Raw genomic sequence first — 15,262 nt, 5'->3', positions numbered from 1 at the left:
CATTTGGAAGTCCATATGCAGTAGTTTTCTGCAGGACATTTTGTACCTCATGTATTTATTAATCTGTGCAGCTGGATCAGATGAGGAAGCTAGGTGGTAATTTGAGCACAGGGCAGGGGATAAACATGGGCTGTAGCTGATAGATTGCTTTGGAGAATCACTGAAACTTAACAGGTTAATCATTTAGCTGTGATTGTAGGGTTGAATGCTAGATTGCTTTGAGAAAATTCCATTAATATAATTACACTTATGTAATCAAATCTTTTAATCCAAAATGAACTGCAAGGTTCACATGCTTGGTTTCAAATAAGATACAGTTTCTTGAGCTATCTGGTTGATAGAGAGAATCATAGATTAACTGAGGCTCTAGGGAATTTCTAGAGGTCACTGGGCAAACCCTTCCACTGAAGGCAGAGCCAGCTTTAAAGTTGGATCCAAATTCAAAGTTAGGTGAGGTTGCTCAGGCTTTTTCCAGTTTCACTGATAGTGTCTTTCAGAGTGGTGGTGCCACCACTTCTCTAGGAACCACCACTGGTTCTTCTTTGGCCCCACTTGCCATGAAGGTGGTCATTCCAAATGAGACTTCCCCTTGATGCTGTTTGTGCCTCTTGCCCTCTTCTCTTTTGCTGTGCATCCTCAAAAGCAGTCTGGCTCTGTCTACGCTGTAACTATTCCATAACAAATTACACATGTTGGTAAGGACTACTGTTATTTTCATCAATCCTAGCACTCTCAAAACATCTTTGGTATCAGGTGCTCCCTAACCATGCTGGTGACAGCCTGTAGGACCTGCTTCAGGTCAGCTCCTGCTTGTCATCTCCTTTGTTGGGGAGATATTGGGGAGCCCAGTACTGTTCACAGCATTCCACATGAGGGAGGAAAGTACTTATGGTTTCGAGTTCTACAAATACTTCTTCATCTTCCAAAAATCATTTGTTGTACTGGGGGCTTAGTTTCCCAGTCTTCCTTTCATTTATTGGTTGATGATAGCATTTGCTGTATTATAGTACTTACACCTTTGGGTTGTTGTCCTTGGGGTCTTCACAAACAATGGACTGCCACAAATGAGACAGAGCTTAAGGAGCAAAAGTCAACAAATCTCTGCAAAATCAAAAGAAGTATCTGGGTGAGGGAAGGACCTTGCACATGCATTTGGTAAAGCTGTATTCTTTACCAGTACGCCTTCCAAGTGTAGTATCAGGCTAAATTAATTGCTTCTAAGAATAGAGGGTTTCCTTATACATTAGGCAGGAGTAGGTTAAGGAAAATGTAATGCTCTAACACTAATTGTAATTTGCAGTTTTTATCCAAAAAGACACATAATTTCTTTTATCAGTATCGATTTATTATTTGGTAACTGCATTCCATTAAATATTACTATTCAGAAGGGTTCTTAAATGCTGCTTTTTGAGAAGCAAAATGCATCTCCTCTCCACTCAGTCATTTAGAGTCCCCCTAATAATAAATAAAGCAAATGAAAACTATTACCAGTGTTATTTCAAACTTCTAGAATGATTTTTGCTACAATTAGATTACGAAATGTAGTAAGAGAAGAACATTTCATAAGAGGTATTAAAGATTGTTATGTTATTTCATGAAACAATTTCTGGTTTTCTTTTTTCCATACTCAGTAGAGGTAGGCTAAATTAGTTTATTTCATAGTACCTTTAAATCAATTTTTTTTTCCAAGTTTAAACACTTTTTTCATGTTTGCCTATTGGTTAGATACTTCATAGTTGCAGTAGTATCCAGCAGTAGTACTGTTATTAATAGCAATTGCTGTTTATGAGTTTGTAAGAAATTTGAGTGCTTAAACTGGCTGTTCTGCATTAATGAGTAGCACTAATGTGAACAACAGCCTTATACATATTGTCACCAAGGTGTTTTTTTATGGTGGGAAATCTGAAAGTTACAGATGTTCACATTTTCTTAGTTAGCATAATTATATTTGACGAGTTGCTTTTGGTTTTTAATGGTAGGTGTACACTTCCTGTTTTGTCGACGCACCTTTGTCGTGACTACAGAACAGGATACTCAGTGGGATTAGCAATAAAATGCAACTGCCAAAAACTCGGTTGTTTTAACCATAGTGTCTGTGCAAAAAGCACAACCCTTAAACCTGTTGTCATTTGGAGACAGTCTTACTTTGAGGGAGAGGGAGACAAACTGAGAGACCTGTTCTTTGAGATAATCATGCTACGTTCATAACTTTGCAATGTTTCTCACAAATTTTGCAGTTATTGCTAAGATTCCCTGCCTGGGTTGGGTTGTGATTTGACTCAGTTTCATCAGTTAATTCCCTGCCCCAGTTCTGGTGTGTGGTTCATTTCTAGGGCTTGACTGGCAGGCAGTGAGAAGTAGAGAGCTCACATCTCTGGGTGGCTGTTGGATTCAGTGTGGGGAACTTAGGATTCAAAGTCTTCCCTACAGAATTGTTTCAGCAGAAGCAATATGGAGGATAGGATACACACTGTATAAACTAATTTAATTTTCCCTACCTTTTGCAGAATTTAGTATTAGTATTTGTAACTACGCTGATTAGTAGTGAAAGATCAGATAGTCTGTTTTGCATAGCAGTAGGGAAAACCTACATTTCAGTTTGACAGATAATATACAAGTGTCAGAGTGTCTGCAGACAGTCCTGTTCCTGCTGGCAGTTCACAGTAGTATGAATAAATATCAGTAAAGTGGGAATAAGCACCTCATTTATTTGAGAGCATTTATCCTTGGAAGGTTTAAAACCTGAAATTCCAGGGACATATTCTGAGATGATTGTATGTACCTATAAAGGCCAATAATTGCAAAATTGCAAGTTTCTCTAAGGCATTGCTAGCTGCCCTGTGATTGCAGTGGATCTCTAGGAATGTGATACTCTCAAGTATCTACCCCAAAATATTTACATTCATACAAGAATTAATAAAGAACTGACTTAGTGCATGCACAGACAAGCATACACTTAATTAACTTCAAAGAGATGTGGAGAAAATTTGAAAAATGCAGAAACTCCATTGTTTTAAAATCTGAGGCTTTAATGAAGAATGGTTTTGCTTTTGCTTTGCAAAACTATACTACAAAGATAATTTTATTTCTAGAAAGAATAAAATTTTGCTTTAATATTAACAGAAGTGAGCAGATGACGCTGGCAAATATTTCAGCTACTGATTCCCAGAGCTGTTGCAAATAAGCAAATTAATGGATGTTTCTGTTCACTTAAAAACATCCATTTTAAAAACATTCACTGAGAAATAGTGATGGAGACTTTATTTTAGGAACTTGAAACCATGAATCAAAAATTTGAGCATCTATGAACAGAAGTTATGGATACTTCAGGAAGGGGTAAGAATAAAGTTTGACTGGTGTCTTATGGTAAGATGACCTCGTGAAGCTCACAGCCTTGTCCTCAATGCTGGAAATTAGAGATTTAAATTCTGTGATGCAAGACGTTGCATCCTGGATGTATGTTTAAACTCACCTTCTTTGGCAGCAAGCAGTTGGTATCAAAATCAGTAACTGGTAGTTAAATGTTGATCCCTTGGTTGTGGCTTATTACCTGATGCCATGCTGTTGGGGAGTAGAGGACAGCAGTGTGGTGAGGAAAAGAGAAAGTATTGATATTCTTATTTCAGTGCAAACATTTGAAATTTAGGTTGATGGTGTTTCTGTTTACCACTTGAGTGGTTTCCTTCTCCAGGTTCAAATTTGCATTCCCTCATTCTTACTATGGGTAATAATCTTGGAAATCTCAAGGTACAACAACCTTTCCTGCTATTGTATGTCCTTTCATAGCTGATCAGTGCTGTCCATCACTTAGTTGAAAATGTCAATTGATGCCAGTTCAAAGTAAAGAAGCTAAATGGTCAGATTCTGCAGCAGTCAACACCTCTAAAAACAGTGCAGTCCAGTCTCATATGCTTTGCCTCAGGAAGAGAATTACAAAGTGCTGGTTTTACAAATCACAGAAGAGTTGAGGCTGAAAAGGGACCTCTGGAGGCTCTCCAGTTTTTAGTCAGTAAATATACTTGCAACCTTTAAAAATAATTAGGATTACTACTGCTTTGATAGATAACAAAGTTCTGTATCCAAATAATACTGTGTCCTGATGTAAAAGAGAATGACAGTGTCAGCCATAATGTTTAACCAAAGATTCAATTTTACAGAAGATAAAGTTGCTTACAATATTGAAGATGTAATTTTTCTCTTATGTTTTATATTCCACTAGAACTTAATGGCATTAGAGAAAGCAAACCCAAACTTTTAAGATAACTGGGGAGATGGACTGGTGTTTTGACAGTCTTAATTCATATTTGAGAGTTTTGGTGGTGTTAAGTCAAATATTTTAAAGGTAGGTGTCAGTGGCACTAGAGGAAACAAAGAGAAGTCAAAGCAAACCTATGAAAGATAACTATGTGCTTGGGTATTGGAGAGTCTGTCTTGATCTGACAATGAGGGAGTAGAGAAGTGAAGAAAAGACTCAGCCTCTTGATTCTCGATGTTTGGATATAGGTTGTGGTAGTTGTAGTATGCATTCAGAGGAAGCAGGCTGTAGCTACTAAATAATGGGAAAAGAACTTAAAATTCAGAGGTTGGTTTATTTTGCTCGTTGTGGAAGAGGAAAGTAAACAAAGTTAGGTATGCAGAGAAAATGACCATTTCAGCCACCAAGTATAATCTTCTATAATCATGGAAGCTACCATGAATGATCGGTATGGAAGGTAGACAAAGCACATGTTCTCTGTACAGCCATGCATTGAATGCCATAAAATTTATCCTTTGTGCTACAAAACAGGAAAATTTATAGTAAAAAATCAAAAACTGAAAAAGAGATGAAGGGTGCCACTAGTGTATTAGGCCTAAAGAACAGCCGATATCTGAAAAGTTAAATTCTTAGATGGTATATCTTCTTGTGTTTTATAATCTACATTTCAGTGTTGATACTGGAAATGAGTATACCAACCAGCTATCTGACAACTGAGAGCCCTGTGAAACACTGCTAGATTTTATGTAGCTGGCCTGTAGCTGTGGCAGTCTTCGGTGCCTCAGAAGTTAATTTTATATAGAGAGAGATAGATCGATATCTCTATATATCTGTAGATCTATATCTGTCTATTTACACACACATACACATAAAGTGAATGGTAGCAATCCAGTCTAATTTAAACATTAAAATGAAAGAGAGATAACAAGGGACTCCCATCCTCTCTGTAAGAAACAGACAGTGTAGCTACAGATCGACAGGGAGAACAGAGAACCAGAACTAGAAATACAGGAAAAACATTTTTAACTAGTTTCAAAGACACTGTAAGATCCTTTACAAACTTCTGTGTCAGTTGAATTCTCTGAAGCCTCTGCTTTGACTTTCTTTATATGTGATTCAAATACATGCCCTTTGCATTTTGACAGCCAGGTTGTGACATTTGCCTTGTGATTGAGTTCCCTCTTATGCCAGATTGGCATCTCATCTGGACCTTCCAGTTCATTGTATTTTTGCAACATATATGTTAGTCTTAAATTCTACCCTTGCCCTCATGTCAGAATTAATTTTCTCCAATGGATTCCAAGTTCTCCAGGGCTGCTGGCCTGTTGAGTTTTCTTTCTGTGTTTAGGCCAGGAACTATTTTTTTTTTTATATGTACGCAGTTCCTGTGCCTACAGCTAGGTGTTTTGGGGTTTATTTTTTGTGAGGAAACATTCTTTCTGCCAGGACAGTTGTAAGAGCAATTAGGTACGACTTTTTTAAATTTCAAATTATGGGTGCCACTTGGCTTAGGGAGCTTGGCACTGTTGCTTTGCTGAAGTTTGGTATGTGTTTCTTAGGCTGGACAAAATATAGAGTACCTGCATTGCATTTGATTGATTGGAAGGAATGACATAAGATACACTTTATTTCCTGTGAAAAGATTTGTCAGTATTACTGTTCACTGTGCATGGACACCTGGTAGATACAGAGGAACCTGATACAGCCCTGGAAAAGCCAACAGCTGAAATACGCAGACTGCGTATTTAGCAGCACTGCACTGTAACAGTTGTTACATTCCAACAAGGATAACAAATGGTGGCAGAGGACTGAAATGCTAAATTAAGTTCATGACACTGCTCTGTGTGACTGTCATTTTCTCAGTTTAATATCCAGTGTATTCTGAAATATTCTGAGAGCAGTCATCAGAAGTTAATCTGATTTTTTTTTCTTCTTCTTTTTAAAGCTACACTGTTCTTAATATACGTGCAGAGGTTTTGGGGAAAATAGCTTTTAGGAGGCTTTTTAAAATTTCTAGATCAGCTACAATATCTGTATCATGTGATGCACAGGCTGGCTGTGGGAAGCACAAGCATGTAAAACCAGAATAACTTGTTGGCACTGACTGCTCCCATGGGACTGCAAAATGCTGCACCACTCTTATTGGAAATAGCATCATTCCTTGCTACTATACCCAGCCTTAACCTTCAGGTACATTTTTTGGCAATTCTTTTCACCTCTTGACCAAAAAAGTATTTTGTTTTCTAGGTTTTTTTAATGGTTTGGTTTTGTTTTTGCAGCTAGAATGTGGATCATCTTGAGGTTCATAAAATTTTGGACATTTTAATACACTAATGTTAGAATTAAATAGCAAAATCCAGAAACATATAACAGTATCACATGTGTTTTGCAAACATATTGGCAATGACTAACTGAGCATTTTATTGAGTGAAAAGATGCTGTTTGCTGGCTTTTTAAATTTTTCCTATGCTTCTGCAGATGAATATATGCTTATTTTCAGTATGAGTATGCTCATCAGACATACTCTGTATTTTCAAAAATACTTCATTAGCCTTTTTTTTCTGAAATTGGTTGATTAACTGTTGCACCAGAGTGACTTGCAGCCTCACAGCTGACTTCCAAATCCAGTAAGACTGCTCCTGCAATATTTGCCATGCATAAGGCTTGGCTTCAGATGAGGTGTTTTTCCTTTTGAAGATCTTCCAGTGTGAATGCTAGTACTAATATACATTGCTTGAATAATTAACATTCTCATCGTATGCTCAGTTGGTAACAATTATGGCAAGACAGAATTTAGTACAATTTACTTTACCTGTTTGGAGAACTGTAGGCAAATGCTAGTCATGAAAGAATGCTTTGTATGCATTTAAAGTTTTAATTTAAACTGTTTTCTAGTTAAAATTGGTATTCATATATAAATCCCTTTTTTTAAACACAAGGTGCCAAGTGAAATATTTGATCTTCCAATAAGGACCTTGAGTACATGAATTAAAAAACCAGAGGTGCATGTGAAAGAAGCAAGTACTGTACAGGACCCTTGTCTGAGAGTTGTGGTTTTTTCATTCCTCCTTCTGCACTTAGCCATTTGCTCTCTGGGTTTTCCACTGCCTGATTGTGCTTGCCCAACCTGTGTGCCCTGCTGACGTCCTTCTATCAATAAACTGTGGCTGCCCTGGTCTCTCTCTTCCCACTCCTGCCCTCAGCCAGCTGTGAAGTTGTAGTCCTACTGTCTGAGGTTGAAGAGTGAAAGCTCTCAGAGTGCTTCTGGTGTTGCATGTCTTGGTACAAGCCTCAGTTTTCACTGGCTTTTGAAAAGCCAGTAAATGAACAAATGCTTGTGAATGTTAGACTGACCAATATGCTGAAGTGGCCATTTGGGAACTGCTGTATTTTGGGAAGGAATTCTGGAAGAATTTTGGGAAGGATTCTAAGGATTTTAGCATACCTTTCACCCAGGAAACTTTGAAGCACTGAGATAATCAAAACAGTGATTCCTCTTAAAATAGAAAAAAGAAAACAGCATTAAAAACCACTTTTTTAAACTGTGACTCACTCAAATGGTTATTAAGAAGAAGCTATATATATCATTTGGCAGCTAGAAAAATCAGCTTACCTTGTTCATATCTGAAGAATTCATACTCTGTATCCTACCACTCATGTTTTATAATCATATTTTCATGTAATAAGTATATTGTGAAAACTGTTACGGTCCTGGTTACAGAATTATAACTATTTCTGCCTATTTTCTACTTCAGGTCTTGTTTGTTCACTGATATTAACTCTTGTAGGTTTATCACCATTGGAGCTTAACCTTACTGAAGTCATGTATTTATACATTAATTCATATATTGGTATGCTTCAGTATGTTGTTTTTTTGGGTTTTTTTTACATTTCTGGCATGTATCATTCCTGAAAACAAGGGTAGACCTGTGAAGACCCAGAAAGCAGAAGGCAAAAAAAGATTAAAAATTCAGTAATTCTTTTATCCCTTCATCTCTAGGCAATCTCATGATTTTGGAGGTGCATGACTCATGGTCACATACTCTCAGAGAGCATAACGCTAATTCCACTTGATTTCAAATTGCCTCCCTCCAGGGAAATGGTGCTCTTTCACTGCAGGAGTCTGACTGAACATGCAATTTGTACGGCATGTGCAGGCTTTTAGCTGTAGTTCTCACACAGAGTCTGTAGAGAGGCAAACACACACATCCACACAGGGTTCCCGGCAGGAAGTCCATAACCACACTTCTCAGTGCTGTGTTATATAGTCTTTTCAATTCTATCTGAAGCCCTCAGTCAGTGCTGTCTCTTTCCTCTTAAGCCTATGTCGATGTTTTTCTTCCCAAAAACCCTCATCATTTTTGGGCCTTACTCATGCAGCACATGATGTGGCAGTCACTAAAATGAGAACTGGGTCTCAGTGAGCAGTGCTTCACAGTCATTTTTTTTCTTCCTTTGGGACTGTTCTATCAAGACAGTGAGTCTCAGAAAACTCAGCTCTTGACTTGACCACGGAATTTATGATGGTTCACTGTAATTTTTTGCTGGATGCTTTTTTTTTCCTGCTCCTTCGTTATGAGATGTTTAAAAATACTCTGTGACTCAAGTATTCATTGTCAATGTACATGAGATTGCATACACTCAGCTGCAAGTGATGCTGAATCTACTGCAGACTGTTGTCTTATGGGAATAAAGTTGGTTTTTGTTCCAAACACTACATTTGGGGGTGTGTGTGTTGTTGTTGTTTGTTTGTTTTTAATTTAAATAAAGTTGAGACATAGGGTATGTGGTAACAATAATTTGCCAAAGTACAGAGGGAGGTGTGCTAGCTTCCATGTGAGGGAAAAGTCAGCATTGCAGCTTTAACTATGAGCCTTTTTGTACTTCTGTAGCAGTCTCCTGAGAATCTAGTAACCACAATTATAAATTTGCACTGAAAATTTACACTTCCACCACAAAGAAAACCTCTGTATGGTAAAATATTTTGGGAAAAACACATCCAGCATTCTACATGTCCAGTATTTATTAATTTTAATACACAAAATACCATGTTAAAGACATACACTGTGTGCTTGGCTGTGAAAATCAAAAGGTTTCATAATTAATAAGTTCACTGCTTTCACAGGAGGCTGTCTCCAGCGCCCTGTTTCATCATTTAAATAATAAATTAGGAGATTTTGCAGATGTCTGCGTTATTCCCAAGACTGATCCTGTGAATGTCAAAGTAATGGAAGCAGGATTTCCTCTGAGAGCCTTTCCTCTTGGACTACTTTCCTCTGTGGAGGCATGGCTTTACTATACATAATCATGCTTATTTGTGTAGTTTGTGCAGAAAATTACATCCCATTTATCTCAATGGGGTATTTTTTGATTATGACCTTTTGAAAAAGTGTAAAACTGCAGAGGAAAGAAATTGGAGCTATAAAGAGCAGTCATGAGGTAAACCAACTGTGAGATGCTTAAATTTAGTGGGATTACCTGTGGGTCACCAGAGAAATTGATACTATTTCAGTTTAAAGTGCAAGGATGTAACCTGTCAACACAAAAGGTGTGGTCAGACATCCAGGCCAGCCACTGTAATCACTTTCAAAAGGTGGCTACATACAGTCTTCCCTAAGTAGGTCTAAAAAGGTGCATTTTCGGGTGCTGGTATCTGAAATTGCAGTCAGAAGTTTGAAACGGGGTGCCCGGCAGCCCTCAGTTGGGAGTGCTGCCCCCCCAGCTCGACCTGTGAGTAGGGCACCTCTGATACACTGAGCATCTCCACTTGCAGATACCAGGTTAATGTTTTAACCTCTTCTTGACAGGCCACGTGTCCTCTAGAGTTACAGGATCTTTCTTCTCCCTCCCTATCTGTGAATATTTCCAGTTGGCAGGAACAGACCTCAGTGTTGCACTGCTTGCTCAGCGCTGTAATTTCCTTTCAGCTCTCTCTTGGAGGAAGTGAAACCACTGCGATGTATTTTTGCATTTTGAGGTGCCAGAGCAAAATGAAGCACTGCAGGCAGGAGAAAAAGGTAGCTGAGAAGAGCTGCCCTTACAGCGAGGAGGAAAACTCCATATTTGCTCTGTGATAGCTTCTGACAATGTTTCAAAACGCACGTTAAAGTGTGTGTTTGATTTACCAGAATAAATACGCAGCAGGCCAATCTTCACCTTGGGTATTTTGCTTCTCTTTCTGCTGTCAGCAATAAAAACTGCCACTACATTAGATGAGCAAGTAAGTAATAGTTTTACTGCTACTTAAGGAAGTATGTGTGTTCATTCTGATCTTACTGCTTAAACTGAGTTTTATTCAAGCTGTGAAATACATTCTAAGTCTTTCTGCCATTGGTAGAGGAGGAAAACTTCTGTTTATAAACTACAAAGACTTAGCAAGTTCCTTTTTTGGATTGGCTGAAATACTGAAGTATGAAATTACATATTTAACAATTAAATTAGAACCCTTGTAGCAGCACAGGTGCTGCTAACTTCTGGTGTACTTATAGCTAAGTAGATAGAAAGTAGGCCATGCCAGACAGCCCCAAAACTTGGATAGATATTGGAAAAATACCATTAAGAGTTTAGCAGCTTTTGGAGTGGAGCAATTTCTGTTTTGGTTAGCAAAGGTTGAGCTGTACTTTGTAAGGTGTAAAATTATGTAATATAAGAGGGTTTTTTTGGTTGAAAAACTGTAAAATATTTAGCATATTGTCATGTTTTCAGTTTCTTGTAATTGAAATATTGCAGGTTATGGTATTAGAATTATACCTGGGTATTTGCCTGACTTTCTGGAGACAGGTTATGTGGATTTAGAATTGTTCAGGCTGGAATTAAAGTGGAGCTTTCATTGTGATATTATTTTATAAGAATGCCTACAGCATCCTGGGAAAGAATGCTTAAAAATACAGATATATTGCATCATTTAAGTTTTTCTCTGCAAATTTTTGGAAGATAACATTGAAACAGTAATTTGCCATTAGTTGGAACATCTGTATCTGTGTGGAGTGTCAGAAAGAAGACATCATGAGCATTAATAAGAAGACTTTAAGTAATAAAGTTATTAAATAACATTTGATATTCCTGGAAGGGAAGGGAAAGAAAGTTATCATTAATTGGTAGATCTTTGTAAAGCATTGGCTGTTGAGTTCTAGTATTTGATCACCCTTTGGAAAACTTGGATTATTTACTTTAATAGTAACTATTGCAGTGTTAGCTTTAAAAGCACAGAAAGCAAATCAGATATTTTCAGTTCAAAATGACTGCTCAGCATCTTTTATGTCTTCCTGTATCTTCGTGGTTGAGAAGTGTGTCTGTCTTGTGATCTTGAGTGCTTTGCCCAAGATAGTTAACAAGGGGTTCTTTGGTTTTTGAGTGTGCTCTTGTAGTAAAGAGTTTTAAAAATGTGCTCAGACACTTCGTGCTTCAAAACAAAATACTGATATGCACTGGAAGTTTTAACAAACAAACTTGCTTGCAGGTTTATGGGATGATTAAAAAAGGGAGCTTGTTATGAAGTTTCTTAAAGATACTCTTGAATTAAAAATACATGTGTTTCATGTCCTGAAGGACAAGTTTCTTCTATTTGCTGGAACTCTTGCGGCACCCTTCATCTGAACACACCCACCTGCCCACATACCAGCAGTTAAGAGGAAACCTTTTCCAAATTCAGGGACTTACTGTCTGACATCTGCAGAGCTGATGTTTTCATTAAAAGAAAATCTAAAAAACGAGAAAAAAAAAAGAAAATATTTCCAGTCCCTGTGTTTGCTAAGCAAACCTTTCATATGTATAGTAAATGTAAACAGACGTAGTCTTTCTTCATCTCTCTGAGACTCCCGGAGAGCTGCAGCACAAAGGCAACCATTTCCCAGACAATTCTACTCGAAAACACCAGCTCACATGTGTCTTAATGGAGAGAGTGTGGCCAAAGGAATGTGCTTTAAAAAACTGTTGCTGACAACAGAACAGCAAATGATAACATTTCACAAGTCAAGTTTCTGAAGGACTGTTTGGGGTCTTTTAAGTGTCTGAACAAAGTACAAACCAGTCATTGGGTGTATTAGTGCAATCAAACATTGTTCTAGAGGTGGAAATGTGGTTTGGGATCTACTTCATCGGTCACAGGAAGATATTTTTAAAAGGTTATGCTCACAATTGTTATGACAATCCCTAGAAAGTAAATGTCTTTCTTTTACTGTATAAAGTATAGGTCATAGAAATGTTAATCTGTACTTGCTTTTCTTCTGAAAACTAGTGTCTTCAGATTCCATCCAGAGAATCTGTGTTGTTTGCTGACCATGGATTTTTGTCTTTCTTTTATATTTCTTCATGGATGTCTATAGATATGTATAAAATAGATATCTAAAAAAAAAAGTGTGGTGTCTGCATTCACTGATCATGTAAGATGCTAAGCAAGAAAAGGCTTTGTAATGGTTCTTCACTGAATTATTATCTTTGAGTAGCAGTGGTTATTTGTCATGACATTGGGAATTCAGATTTCACTATGAATGTGAGAATCAGATTAGATTTGTGATTCATCTGATCAAATGGGGAAGTTTTATTGCCTCAATTTGAAATTCCAATATATATCCATATATAGGAAGACCTTCTAAACCATTTCTGAGCAATTTCGGTTGGTATTTTCTCAAAAGTAAAATAGTCTGAAAGAATGTAAACCTAAAGAGAAGAGAATTTTTAGGATTTTTAAAAGGGTTTTTTTTTTCTGCAACTATGTTGCATTGTTTTTGTGACACTGAGTAAGACTGTCATGAATGCATAAATACAGAAATATTCCTTACCTTGCTGTCCAGAGACTGTCTGTTTGGAAGTACTGACTGCACACTTTTTTCTTCCCCTAGTGGCCACAGATGTCTTCAACTCCAAAAGTCTGGCCATTCAGGCCCAGAAGAAGATCCTTGGAAAAATGGTATCCAAATCAATAGCAACTACCTTGATTGATGATACAAGCAGCGATGTTTTAGATGAGCTTTACAGAGTAACAAAGGAATATACACAAAATAAAAAAGAAGCAGAGAAGATCATAAAAAACCTCATTAAAATAGTCCTCAAATTGGCAATTCTCTACAGAAACAACCAGTTTAATAAGGATGAAATAGCACTGATGGAGAAATTCAAGAAGAAAGTTCATCAGCTGGCTAAGACTGTGGTCAGTTTCCATCAGGTGGATTATACCTTTGACAGGAACTTTTTGTCCAAATTGTTAAATGAATGTAGAGAGCTGCTTCATGAAGTCATTCAGCGTCACCTAACTGCGAAGTCACACGGACGTGTCAACAACGTGTTTGATCACTTCTCTGATTGTGAATTTTTGGCTGCCTTGTACAATCCCTTTGGACCTTATAAAATCCATTTGCAGAAACTTTGTGATGGTGTCAACAAAATGCTAGATGAGGGGAACATATAAGTACTTGTATTAGAGGTGACTGCCTATGAGTTATTTGTAGATGGAACACTGTTGATTTATGAAGGAATAAGGGAGCATGCAAGGAGGTTTTTTTGCATTATGACAAATCTTTCCTAAATATCTTTATTAATTGATTTCTTACTATGCGCTATTTGTTGCTATTCACAGTCCATCTGGAAGAAAAACTGCACATGACTTTTTCTACTGTGCTTTGCCTATGGAAACAGCTTGATAAAGACAATCAAACAGAATGGTTTAAGTAGAGCAAGAGTCTTGCAAGATAAATATACAAACCAAAACAATATGCTGTCACATCTTTCATAGATTTACAGAATTAATTCTAAACTGTCAGAATCCAGTAATGTTGGTAACAGACTATCATGGTGATGGTACACTCTGAAATTTCCTTCATTTACTTGTAAAATAGACATATTTGATTCAGTTACAGTCTTTTTGCTCTCTGCACAGATAACAGCTTCCTAGTGTTGCCATTATGAAGCATTGGGTTTTAAATAAAATCAGTGATGCTGTCACACAGAGTCTTAACAGCAGGCTTGTGCATCTCCAGCTCAGTGGTGAAAACGTCCTGTCTGCAAGGCAGGATCTCCCAAGTAGAGATCCTTATAGACCTGCACAGGTGCATGGGGATTTGACTACAAGGGGATTATTTAAGGAATAAGCTACAGGAAAATAGCTGAACTGGGGAAGAGCATTCCCAAGAAACTGCTTGTGGTACAGAATTATAACTCTGCCTATGATAAGATAAAACACAGTGACTTCTCTGTGCAATTCCTTAAGATATTTAAAATTCTGCTGGTAGAATCATAGAATCAATCATTTGGGTTGGAAGGGTCACAATTGTTTTCAAAAAGATGTGAGTCAGTATATTTGATATACTAGCCTGATGTGTATGATGATGTGAATTCACCAAAATTGATAGATTACAAGCCAATTTGCTTTCTGTACATTGAAAGTAGAAACAGAAATTAGTGCTATCATTGTGTTATATACTATTTAACTAATGGAAAAATGGAATTTAAAGTATTTTTTTTTTCTTCTTGTCTTACTTTGTACCTTTTATCTTTTTTTTTTTTTTCCTCATCTTCTCTCTGCCTTGACATTGGGGATAAAAAATGTGACTTTCTAGACACTGTAATGTACTTAAATGCATGAAGTTAATACATTTCAAGCAGCCAAAGACTTTTTGTTAGGAGGCATATAAAGAATTTGCTGTTTATTTAATTGCCAGTGTTTTTTGCTGTTTGCTGTGTCCTTTTGTTTTAATGAGTAAACCAAAGAATATTTGCACTCCAAACTTCTCTTGTCCTTTTTTTTTTTTTCTTTTCCCCTTATCATATTTAAATTCTAAATTGTGCTAGCAACAAAAGCATTGCAGCAATCTGACATCTGCTTTCAGCATTACTTGTGATTTTTAAGAGAGAAATTTAAGTTTTATTCAGGTTGGTCATCAGGCTCTTAATATTCCTGGAAATGTGCAAGAGAAACGTGTTAAAAATGTGAACTCATTTTTATGGAAGCCACTGGTGTTCAGCTGAGAGAGAAGATTGATGTGCTACTTGTCTGGAAACAACTGGGAATTG

At 37.1% G+C, this 15,262-nt stretch overlaps 1 protein-coding gene across 7 annotated transcripts in view; it reads left to right on the top strand.

Annotated features, from left to right (window-relative positions):
- TNFAIP8 (TNF alpha induced protein 8) overlaps window positions 1–14,976 on the top strand; it is a 55,943-nt gene extending 40,967 nt beyond the window's left edge. For 6 of the 7 annotated variants that reach the window (XM_040091253.2, XM_040091254.2, XM_040091252.2 and 3 more), the window contains one exon: window positions 13,096–14,976. In XM_040091253.2, coding sequence (XP_039947187.1) covers window positions 13,096–13,661 — 566 coding nt within the window. In that variant the 3' untranslated portion in view covers window positions 13,662–14,976. Of the gene's footprint in view, window positions 1–6,306; window positions 6,446–13,095 lie in introns of all 7 variants that reach the window. The other variant, XM_040091256.2, reaches the window with a different exon arrangement.
- The last annotated feature ends 286 nt before the right edge of the window (window positions 14,977–15,262 follow it).

The sequence above is a fragment of the Hirundo rustica genome, chromosome Z (genome assembly GCF_015227805.2).
Source record: "Hirundo rustica isolate bHirRus1 chromosome Z, bHirRus1.pri.v3, whole genome shotgun sequence".
NCBI lineage: Eukaryota > Metazoa > Chordata > Aves > Passeriformes > Hirundinidae > Hirundo > Hirundo rustica.
This window is presented reverse-complemented; position numbering and strand designations above follow the sequence as displayed.